Source organism: Lolium rigidum, chromosome 2 (assembly GCF_022539505.1).
Source record: "Lolium rigidum isolate FL_2022 chromosome 2, APGP_CSIRO_Lrig_0.1, whole genome shotgun sequence".
NCBI classification, from domain to species: domain Eukaryota; kingdom Viridiplantae; phylum Streptophyta; class Magnoliopsida; order Poales; family Poaceae; genus Lolium; species Lolium rigidum.
The window spans coordinates 27,814,008-27,825,117 of record NC_061509.1 but is presented as its reverse complement, the minus strand read 5'-3'; the positions used below and the strand labels follow the sequence as shown (position 1 = coordinate 27,825,117).

At 44.7% G+C, this 11,110-nt stretch overlaps 2 protein-coding genes and 1 pseudogene across 2 annotated transcripts; 2 read left to right on the top strand and 1 right to left on the bottom strand.

Annotated features, from left to right (window-relative positions):
* Positions 1-1,219: 1,219 nt before the first annotated feature.
* Positions 1,220-3,961, bottom strand: LOC124689411 (2'-deoxymugineic-acid 2'-dioxygenase-like). The gene is made up of 2 exons (XM_047222949.1): positions 3,663-3,961; positions 1,220-1,676 (listed from the first exon to the last, which is right to left on the bottom strand). The coding sequence occupies exons 1-2, from the start codon at positions 3,959-3,961 to the stop codon at positions 1,220-1,222; spliced, it is 756 nt and encodes a 251-aa protein (XP_047078905.1).
* A 2,461-nt stretch (positions 3,962-6,422) lies between these two features.
* On the top strand, positions 6,423-7,466 carry LOC124689410 (2'-deoxymugineic-acid 2'-dioxygenase-like). The gene has a single exon (XM_047222948.1). It carries the CDS (start codon positions 6,423-6,425, stop codon positions 7,464-7,466), a length of 1,044 nt encoding a protein of 347 aa, XP_047078904.1.
* Positions 7,467-9,080: 1,614 nt separating this feature from the next.
* LOC124689409 lies at positions 9,081-10,860 on the top strand (annotated as a pseudogene).
* Positions 10,861-11,110: the final 250 nt, after the last annotated feature.

Sequence of the window (11,110 nt, the reverse complement as noted above, 5' to 3'; positions counted from 1 at the left end):
AAAATATCCATTATACCCAGCTCTAACCCATTGAAAAACACAACCTACTAAGAGCAGGATTCTCAAAGGCATGCTAAAAAGATTCGAAAAACACAACCGCAAATGAACACGTAAATACTTGTAATTGTGGAAAAAGACGTACGTGCGCTAGGGATTTTGTATGCACTCTAATTTTCAGAAAATCCGAATCATAATTCTGTAGATAGCTAATGATGTATACTACATTGGTGTAAAATCTCAATACAAACTACATTATATTGTAGGCTACATAAAAATAATAAATTATGACTAATTTTATAGTGAGTAGTGCATATTTCAAGACTATAACTTTTTTTTTAGATTTTTTCAATTTCGTGTTGTCTAGAATACAAATTAGTTTGCATTGAGATTTTACATAGTTACCTATAAAATTTTGTTTCGGATTTCTTTAAAACTTAGAAACATAATTTTTGAGTGTTTTAAAACTTCAAAATAGAAATTTTGAATGTTTGAAAATAAAGGGTTACATGTAGTTTGGCTCCAAAACACACTTGAGTAGGCACATATAGTACAATCCAAATTAAGCCTGTGCTGAACCACCATGGAGCAAAGGTGATGACGGCCGGCATGATCAGATCCTGAAGGCTGATTTGTCTTGATCCTATCTAGTATTATTCTGCCTGAAAGTGAAAATTCTGTTGAAAGCAGAGGATGATGAAAGACTTGGCAGCTGATGAGTTTGTTGTGAACACTGAAGATGGACGCGGCATTTGCGTTTGCATAATTTGTAGGGTGTGTCTATGTCTAAGTTGACTGAGATTTTCTTAAGTCTCAGTCACCTCAGAAAAGTGCAACTGCAGTTCAAAGAAAAGTGCAACTGGTCCAGTTGCACATTTCTGACAGAAAAGTGCAATTGCACTTTTTTAATAGAAAAGTGCAACTCCAGTACTTTTTTGCAAGTGACTTAGACTTAAGAAAATCTCAGTTGACTGAGACATAGCAAAACCGTAATTTGTATGTCTGGTCATGCATGCATAATCTATGTTCATATGTAGCTGAAATGTTTATATATTTATTTAATATATGTATATTCTAGTTGGACTCAGATAGTTATATAGAGTACACACATATATATTACAATCCATATTAAGCCTGTGCATGGTTCGATGCCCCTCCTCTATTAGCAGTAGGCATGAGCATGAACCATGGAGCAAAGGTGATGATGGCCGGGCCGGCATGATCAGATCCTGAAGGCCTTGTCGACGCTCTCCCTGCGAGCGCCGACGGTCTTGTAGACGCGCATGAAGTCCCGAAACGTTATGCTCCGGTACCTCGCCGGGCTGCCCTCGCCGACGAGCTCCTTGGCGGGCTCCACCATGCAATCCATTGTCGGCATGATGAACGCCGCCACCGAGGTCCTGGCCACCACCGCGTTGGGCACGGCCCGGTGCTCCACGCTCCGGAGCAGCCCGTTGGTGGCGATCTCAAGCTGGTGGCCGAAGTTGATGACGAGGGCGCCGGGCACCGGCTCGACGTCGATCCACCCGCCGCCGTAGGAGACCTGGAGCCCGCACACGTACCCGGGCTGGAGGAGCACGGTGATGAGGTTCCGGTCGTAGTGCGGCGGCAGGCCGAGGGTGAGGCCGGGGTCCAGGCACGGCGGGTAGTGGTTGGCGTTGAGGATGACCTCGCCGCCGCTAAGGAGCCGTATGGAGAGAGAGAATGGGGGTTGTTACTGAACTCTAGAAAACATATAGTGTAGTACTAATAAGGCCATCTCCAAGCAAATAGGACACATTTTGTATTCTATTTGGTCCGCTTAGGTGGCCGCTCGGACGTGGGCTATAGAGCGGCGTGTGAGTGAAGACGCTGATTTTTTACTAAAAAAAGAGAGAAAAGAAATAAAACAAAACCCTGTCGCGATGAGTTGATGCCTCAAGTAGCATGTAATAAGTATTACTCTCTCCATTTTAAAATAGTTGACACATTTTTTCTCTTACAAAGTGAGCGAACCCTACAGACTGAAACATGTCAAGATACATGCGTATCTAGACCAAATACGACCAAACCTGGATCAACTAATTTGAAACAGAGGGAATAGCTTCTCCTCCTCCTTCTCCTCCTCCTCCTCCTCCTCCTCCTCCTCCTCCTCGCTAATCAATAAATTAGAAGATTCCTGCAACACTTTTTGAGATAAATTTATACATATGATTTTCAAATTACCAACCTTAATAACTATATATATATATACATGGTCAGGGTTGTATAAGTTTCACTAAAGGCATGTCCACAACGTTATCTGTTTATGATACTGAGAGAATACATCTTTATAACCGGTCATTTACGAATGAAGATTTGGCGCACATGAGCACCAGTGCTCTCGGTTTTTAAAATATTTTAAAAATGTATGTTTTATATTTTAAAAAATCATCAAAATTATTCCCTGAATACATACATATGTCATGAATACTTGTGCAAAGTTTCGATAAAATTTATGTTGTATTTTTAGCTACAGAAAAAGCAAATTTATGGTTGTGTATAGAGACAATTTTTATCAGATATTTGTATTTTTTATATAGTTCATAATACAACATATTTTTCTTTCGAAATTTTTACAGTACACTCAGAAGATTTCTATGTATGTGCAGATTTAAGCTCAATTTTTTTGGAATCACAGAAATATGTTTTTTTAAAACCGAGAGCACTGATGCTCATGTGCCAAAGTCACTTTTCCATCATTTACTACCTACGTAACATCACAATATATTCTAAATCCCAACCATGTGACCAGATAAACATGTCGGGCCAGTGCCTAGCCTTACAGGAAAGTTCCTCTAAAGCCTCCCTTTGGATTTTGGTTGAAAGTTGAACATTCCTTTATTTTTTACAGTTGACAGATATTTTATGAGATTTACGTTGAAATTTGTAATATCTTTTTTTTTTGGTGGAATGTTGTCGAAAATTTCTAGAAATTTAGATAAAAGCCTTTGCGTGCTAGTTGCAAGTATGTCATCACCTTGTTAGAAGTTCCTCATATATGGTTGAAAGCTCCCATTTCATTATTTAGATGAAAGCATTTCCCTCTGAATTTGCATGGCCCTCGGTCACTCATCGTTGTTAGTGGAAACAAATCTCCATAGAGAATCATAAATGGTGAAACGGGGAGAAAAGAGGAAAATAATACCACTGTCAGAGACCTGGCACACTTAGTAGAAAATGAGAAGAATTAACTGACCACGTACATACGTGTAGAAATCCTAGAATCAGCCACCAACTCAATGATGGAGGGAGGGAGGGGTCTGCTGAATTTGAATCTAGTGACTGGTCAAAAGGCAACAACGATGCTTCGCAAAAAACGAGTAGATTTTTTTTTGCGAGGAAGACACAGATACATCACCCTGGAATCTTACAGAAAAGCCGAGAAAACGTAAAACAAAACAGAAAAGCCCTTATGAGCTTCGGTGCCTTCGTCTCCGAGAAGGACGCTACGCCGGTGAAACCCGCCATTCGAACTCCGAAACCCTGGACAGGGAGGCCTGTAAGTGAACACGGGCCATCCACGGCGCCGCCAGCCCAGCCCACCAAATTCGCTCAAGCGAACACCCACGGGAACCGCCGCCGTGCCGCCACATCGAAACTCCATCCATGTCGATGGCGGACCATAACGGGCGGAACTCCCTCGCCACTGCAGCTCTACCCCTCCGCTCCCCCTCCGTTCCCCTTCTCTGGCCGCCTCCGTCCCGTCCGGCGGGGTACATGGTGAGCCGCCCGTGGCCGGTGATGTGACGAGCAGGTCGGCAGCCAGATCTCCGTCCTCCTCCCGCTCATACGAACATGACGAGGATTCCGTTACCACCTTCACCGCGGCCCACCTCTGACGCCACACCTGCTCCTCCTTCAAGCGCCCGACCACATCGACCGCGAGGATAGCCTCAAGCGCGAGGTGGAGATCTAATTTCGGGCTGCGCTGGCTTTTCCTCATAGGGCGCTGGGCTGCTGGCGGGTTTAATCGGGCTGGCCGGACGCCGGTTAGCATGAGCCTATTATTCGGCCACGAAGTGACTGCCCGCTCCAATTGTATGGACACAAAAGGGCACTTGGTGGGCCGCCGCTAGCCTACCCACTTACAGGCTGAGGGAGGCTCCCCCACGCGACAAGGGAGTCGACGCTCCTCGGTGCCGGAGCACCTCCACCTTGCTCGACGAACGGCGACACCTTCCAGGGGCTCTGCAACTGCATCTTCAAGGACGTCAAACACCGGATCCGCCATCTCCCGGACTCCGGCATAGGGGATGTCCTCCTGAGCACTCCGCAGAGCCGCAGACGAGGACGGGGCGCCAGATCCGCGGCGAAGCTCCACCGGAGCCGCACCGACGGAGGGGAAGACCGCCGCCACCAAAAGCCACACCGACACCGCCGTTTCCACCCCAGCGCCGCCGGCCAGCACACCACACACACCTAGGCTATGTACACGCCGAGATCCGTGGATCCCCCGTCCTCCCGCCGCCGAGGCGGCTGCCGGAGGGTGAGGAAACCACGGATCACCGGCGGCGAGCTTGGTCGCACGGTTTCGTCCAAAAATCGCCTATCTGCACTGTAGATGAGGATAGGGATGAGGTCCAGTCTCTCGTGAGTAGATTATTTTATACTCAATGTCTTTGCATTGTCATGTGTACATTCATTCTTTCTAGATCTATCAATCAGGTAGGAAGTAAAGAATAACTTCAGGCTATATATGATCCAACAACACATGCGCACACTGAATATATTAAGCTACATATGGTTTGTTAGGGTTGCAAGGTGGTATTCCTATAGAAACTCAATTCGGCTCCCGGGTGGGTATGATCCCTCTATCATAAAAACATATTTCAAAGTGTTAAAAAAATTTGATAAAAAAATTTACATGTACATTTCCATAATATATGTATGTTCGTCAAGTTTCACCGAAAAATGATATTTTTTGTAGTCTACGTGAAAAAGAGAAAATTTATCTTGTGACAAGTTTTTGTTTCAGCACTGAATTTTATCTTTTTTACACACACCACACCACAAGTCCGGTTTTTCATGAAACGACTCTGTGAGCGTGTAGCATATGAAGATGTACGTGTGAAATTTTTGTTTCAAATTTTTTGACATTTCAAAATATGTCTAACATGCATTTCAAAATAAAGGGAGCATAACTCCCATGTGCCAAAATATTCGTATTTCTTTTGTGAACCTGATGTTGGCGGCCTCTACAAAATAAATTAGTAGCAGTGAAGTTTTATTAGGGCGTAAGTGAATGGTGATATTAGACCGATTTGGGCAGGTAGGAGAAAATATCACTCTAACTACCTCCGATGATTCTAAATATAGGTTCTCAAGCCATAGACACAGTCACAAGTGCAAATATAGGTTCTCAAGCCATATACATATGATGTTTCAAATGCTACAAGTTAAATTGTATAGAGAGCTGTGGATTGTTAGATGAAGATCCAATGTCAAACAAAATTGACTATGATTTTAGAAAAAAATAGGTGGTTAAGCTATAGGTAGGCCCTTAATTATCTTTGGATCCATAGAAAAGTAGAGGTTAGCGGTCATATGCGGGGCTATATTTTTTTTTCATGCATACATTCATTTGTTTTGGATCTATCATGCAGGTGGTAGGTATGGTTAATTGCGCTCCATATATAGTTTTGTCACATTCATTTATTTTGGATATATTGGTAGATATGAGAATTAAGGATAATATATTACTTTATAGTATTTCATTCATTAGTTTTGCATCTATTGATAGATGTGATTTCTGCACAATATATTGTTTTATTATACTACATTCATTAGTTTTGCATCTATTGATAGATGTGATTAGCGCGCAATATATTATTTTATTATACTGCATTCATTAGTTTTGGATCTCATGGGTAGGTAGGAGCTACAACTTGGATCTATTGAGTAGGTAAGGCGCACTTAATTGCGTGGCATACATGTATTTGCCATACATGTATTTATTAGTTTTGGATCTACGAGAAAAGAGGTGGCACAATTGCGTGGCATATATATGGTTTCGTTGTACACACATTTATTGATTTCGATCTAATGGAAAGCTAGGCCGTGCAATTAATTTCATGCCATATATGATTTCATCCTACATATGCTCATTACTTTTGGATATATAAGTAAGGATGTGCCGTCGCATTGCACCATATATGTAATAATTATTGTAAGTACATCATTAGTTTTGGATCCATAAGGCGGGTGGAAGGTGGAGTTCATTGCGCATCATATAAATGGTTTTGTTGTATGTACATTTATTTGTTTTGGATGTATTTATGTAGGTTCCGTTTGTGGTTACTGTACTAATCAATGAGCCTACCTCGTAAACATCGCCCCTGACTCCATAGTCCCTAGTTCACTAGTTATATATACCCCCATGTAATTGAGAAGCTTCATTCCTCTCCATGGATCTCTTGTCCAACGCCAGTGCTCCACTCTCCTCTGTGCCCGCCGAGTATGTCTTCCCACCAGAGAAGCGTGCTTCCCTCCTCGGCGACCTTAGCTCCGATGATGTGTCACTGCCGCTCATTGACCTCCACAGTGGCGCCCTCTCTGACGGAATCCTCCGCCGCCAGGTTGCCACCGAGATCGTCAAGGCTGGTAAGGAGTTTGGCTTCTTTCAGGTTGTGAACCACGGCGTGGGGGAGGATGTGGTGCGGGCATTCCGGGAGGCAGCAACAAAGTTCTTCGAGATGCCACCAGAGGACAAGCTCACGTACTGCTCTGATGACCAGAGCAAGCCCTTTCGCATCGCCTCAAAGACTCCTTGGGATCGCAACAAGAACCGCTACTGGCGTGACTACCTCAAGCTCATCTGCTACCCCATTGATGAAGAGCTCGTCCACCACTGGCCATCCAAGCCGGAGGCCTTCCGGAGTTCCCTCGCCGATTACTCCGTCGCCCTACACGAGCTGTCCCGGAATCTGCTCGAGCTGATCGCTGAGGGGCTCGGCCTCGATAGCGGCTTCTTTGGTGGAGATCTCAGCCGTGGCAACACGCAGATGAACGTCAACTACTACCCTCCATGCCCAGACCCATCCCTCACGATGGGCCTGCTCCCACATTGCGACCGCAATCTCCTCACTGTGCTATCCCAGGGCGATGTTGCCGGGCTCCAGGTTAGACACAATGGGCGGTGGCTCCTTGTCAACCCCCTCCCTGGCGTGTTTGTCGTCAACTTCGGCCACCAGATCGAGATCGTCACCAATGGGGCGCTGGCCAGTGTCGAGCACCGTGTGTTCACCAACTCTGCCAAGGCGAGGTTGTCGTTGGCCACATTAGTGCACCCCACGATGGACTGCCTTGTCGGCCCGGCGCCAGTGATGGTAAGCGAGGAGAACCCGGCAAAGTTCAGGGAATTCGTGTTCAGCGAGTTCTACGAGACTTTTGACACTGCTGCCGGCAACAGGGAGGACGTGCTTGAGTCCTTCAAGATCCGTCGCGGCTAGCTCAAGATCATCAATGACGACTCCATGGTTTCTGGTGTGCATGTCGAGGCCTTGCATTCAAGTCATCCATGTGTGGTAGCAAATGAATTTGCTCTAAATAAAATAAATAGAGAAGGGAAATGGAAATTTGGTGGTTGAGTGAGTGGGTTTTATTGGGCTAGGCCTTTGATAGGCCTAGGTCTAATCGTATGTTGTAGAACCTCTTTAATTTCTCAAAATAAAAAAGAGAACCGCTTGTGTTTGCAAATTTGAACTGTTAAATACTTACTTATTCTCTAAAGTTATGCAAATCCAAGCTATATAGTCCAAACAGAAATAGGAAGTACCTAAACAAGCTCTTTATGCCGCCGCTATTCTTAGAGGATGACTTGTCCGCTCTTTACAGCTTGGGGGTTGACGACCGCATCATTTGCATAGCAAATGAATTTTCTCACAACATTGAATATTTATTGACATGATTTATTTTTTCAGGATATAGAGAAGGGAAACATGAATTTTAGTGAGCGATTGTATATTGCCCTTACGGAATAAAAGGTAGACACACTTTTTGCACAGCTAGTACTCCCTAAATTGGCGATCTAGCGATATTGGGGAAGACTAGTAAACTGAGACAGAGGGAGTACCAAAGATTACTCGCAAGCACTCAAAGCAAGCAAGCAAGCCGCCGAAGATACCGTGTTTTCCTGTTTCCTTATTATTTTCCACAAATGTATGAGGTAACACGGCCGTACAAACCAATGCCAGGGATAGAACTGGAGAGCTACTCGGTACAGTTTAAACCACTAATTTAATTAATGAAATACAAATTATATACCTACAAAAGCTATGCTATTGGATTCATATTAAAAAAAATCAATAATATAATTTTTGAAACATATAACATATCACGGCTGAATCGACCGGCTGACTTGACACGATCTTCTGATCGGCAACCGGCGGCAACCTGAGGAAGGACAGAGGTGCGCACTGAGTAGATGTTCTCTACCTCCAGGACGCTGTGAACTTTGGCCGACATGGCGGCCCTTTCTCTACCTCCAGGATGGAGGCCCTTCTGCGCATCGTTCGTCGGAGCTCGATGATTCTCCACCGCCAAGTGGATCGTCCCTGGAGGAGGAGGAGTGACCGGCGTGTGCGATGCTTCGCCGGATGCATGTTGTCGAGCGCTTTGGCATCGGATCTCGACTCACATCTTGAGATCGCCGACGAGAGGTGGCGGCGGCAACTAGGACCTGATTGCTTTTCATATTTTAGTGATAGGGTGTTCTCTATTATTTTAGAGGCCCTTTCTTCAAATTTTATGTTTCTCAGTGCGAGAGATGTAAAATGGCCTCTTTGTAAAATGTACCCGCCACGTGTGATGGACTGAATGCACCTGTGGGGTCTTCTAGACCCGTTTCTATTTTAAAAATAAAATAATCCAACAGCTCATATGATTTCCTATTTTTCTTTATGCAGATTTATATCATCCTTATTAATTCTCTTATAAAAATTGGTAAATTATAGGAGAAGCTGCATTTATGGAAATGATTCTAAAGAAACCTAGGACCTCAATTCAAGATAAAAATATTTGTCCATCCAATGAACAGAATGATGCCCCATCCCATGAACTCGACGATGCCGCAGCTCCGCCACCGCCACATGGACAAAATAATGGTTATAAAAGAATGTAGGAGAGCATTTTAAAGGTAATGGTCTTAACTTATTAATTCAATTCAATACAATTTTATTCAATTTGTTTCTAAGTGATATTTGTTTCCTTTGTCGGCAATTGAGATGTACTGATGCATCTTGCCGCTTCCGTTTATGCTTTTTCATAGTGCAATCTTTGGTACTTTACTATTTATTTTGATTTTCGGAATGATGAACTATTTTTTTAGTGGGCATCTTAAATTTGAATTTTTGGTAAGAATTTTCAACATTCCGTACCATTATATTTATATTGACAATCGTGTTCGTAAAATCATAGTATTATTTAATATATTATTAAACATGGAACACCTGGACATTTTTATCCTGGGTCCACCCATAGTCCTTGTGCGCACCACGGATGGCGCACATATCTCCACGTCGACTGCCCTCCCAGTCGCACCAAACAACTCCCAACTCCCAACGACTCGGCTAGTGTATGTAGTCATCGCCAAATGGCCCAAATACCTATGTATATATTTTTATTTTATTTTTACTTTTAGAACTATTTATACTATATCAGTGAAATTTTTGAAAAAATAGCTGTAGCATTTAGTCCACGTTTCAAACATGACAGTTGTATGAATTTGATAACTCTGGAATTCTCAACTTTTTTTTCCAAATGCGCATTTTCGCCTGGTTCATCTTTTTTGCTTTTGAATCCTGAAATATTGGTTCTGATTCGATCTTAACGCAGGTTGTGAATCACGGCGTGGGGGAGGACGTGGTGAGGGGGTTCCGTGATGCTGCAGCGGAGGTCTTCGTGATGCCGGCGGAGAAGAAGCTCCAATGACCAAAGCAAGCCCTTTCGGCTCGCCACCAGCACCCCCTACGATCGCGGCGAGACGCAGTACTGGCTCGACTACCTCAAGCTCCAATGCCACCCGGTCTCAGACGAGCTCGTCCAGCATTGGCCAGCCGAACCAACAAGCTTCAGGCCGCGCCTCATCGAGTTCTCCGAGGCGGTGCACGAGTTGGCCCTTCTGCGCCTCGTCGTAGAGGGTCTCGGCCTCAGCGCCGGCTTCTTCGACAACAACCTTAGTGGCGGCGAGACTCAAATGAACGTTAACTACTACCCACCTTGCCCGGACCCGAACCTCACGCTCGGCCTCCTCCCGCACTGCGACCGCCACCTCCTCACCGTCCTCTCCCAGGGTGATGTGGCAGGCCTCCAGGCGAGGCACATCGGGCGGTGGCTCCTCGTCCGCCCTATCCCCGGCGCACTCGTCATCAACTTTGGCCACCAGATGGAGATCATCACCAACGGCGCACTAGCCAGCGTGGAACACCGCGCTGTAACCAACTCCGACAGGACAAGGATGTCAGTGGCAACTCTCATCATGCCCAAGATGGAGTGCCGTATCGGCCCGGCACCGGAGATGGTGGACAAGGCCACGAATCCTGCCAAGTTCAGGGAGTTTGTGTTTAGTGAGTTTATGGAGGCGTATTACACCGCCGCGGCTAGCAGGGAGGATGTGCTCGAGTCCTTCAGGATACACAAAAACTAGGTTGGGGATTATGACTATCAACATCCGGCTGATCGAATTAGATACACAACACAAGTTTCAAACGGTCTGAAAACATATTATGATGATTCCGAACATCTAGAATTTGTTTCCTAGAATAAACACTCGTCGAAACATAAAAGCGTTGTAAGCTCTAGGTTTACGGTTTTCATATAATTACTACTCAAGTCGTAAACTCTCAACGATAGTTGGTCGGTCGGTCAGTTGGTGAAAACTAAGCCCGACTTTACGCCATACACCAAGACCCTGCAGACATATACCTGGCATTGGCATCCATCTCAATAGGGAAGAATAATCATCTGCTCGACTGAAGAAAAAAGAACGTCCATGGTAGAGAACAACTTGCTAGATATGTGAAGATAGGATGATAGTATCTGAATCACACCTAGCGATTCATATGCGACAATTGCTATGAATAGGATGTAACGGGAT

Bases quoted from the DNA above. Each gene is read 5' to 3' on its own strand.
- LOC124689411 (XM_047222949.1), bottom strand. From the start codon at position 3,961: ATGAGGAAAAGCCAGCGCAGCCCGAAATTAGATCTCCACCTCGCGCTT. The intron at 1,677-3,662 runs GCGAGGGAGTTC...ACGGCTCCTTAG, and splicing joins GGAGGGGTAGAGCTGCAGTG to CGGCGGCGAGGTCATCCTCA.
- LOC124689410 (XM_047222948.1), top strand. From the start codon at position 6,423: ATGGATCTCTTGTCCAACGCCAGTGCTCCACTCTCCTCTGTGCCCGCC.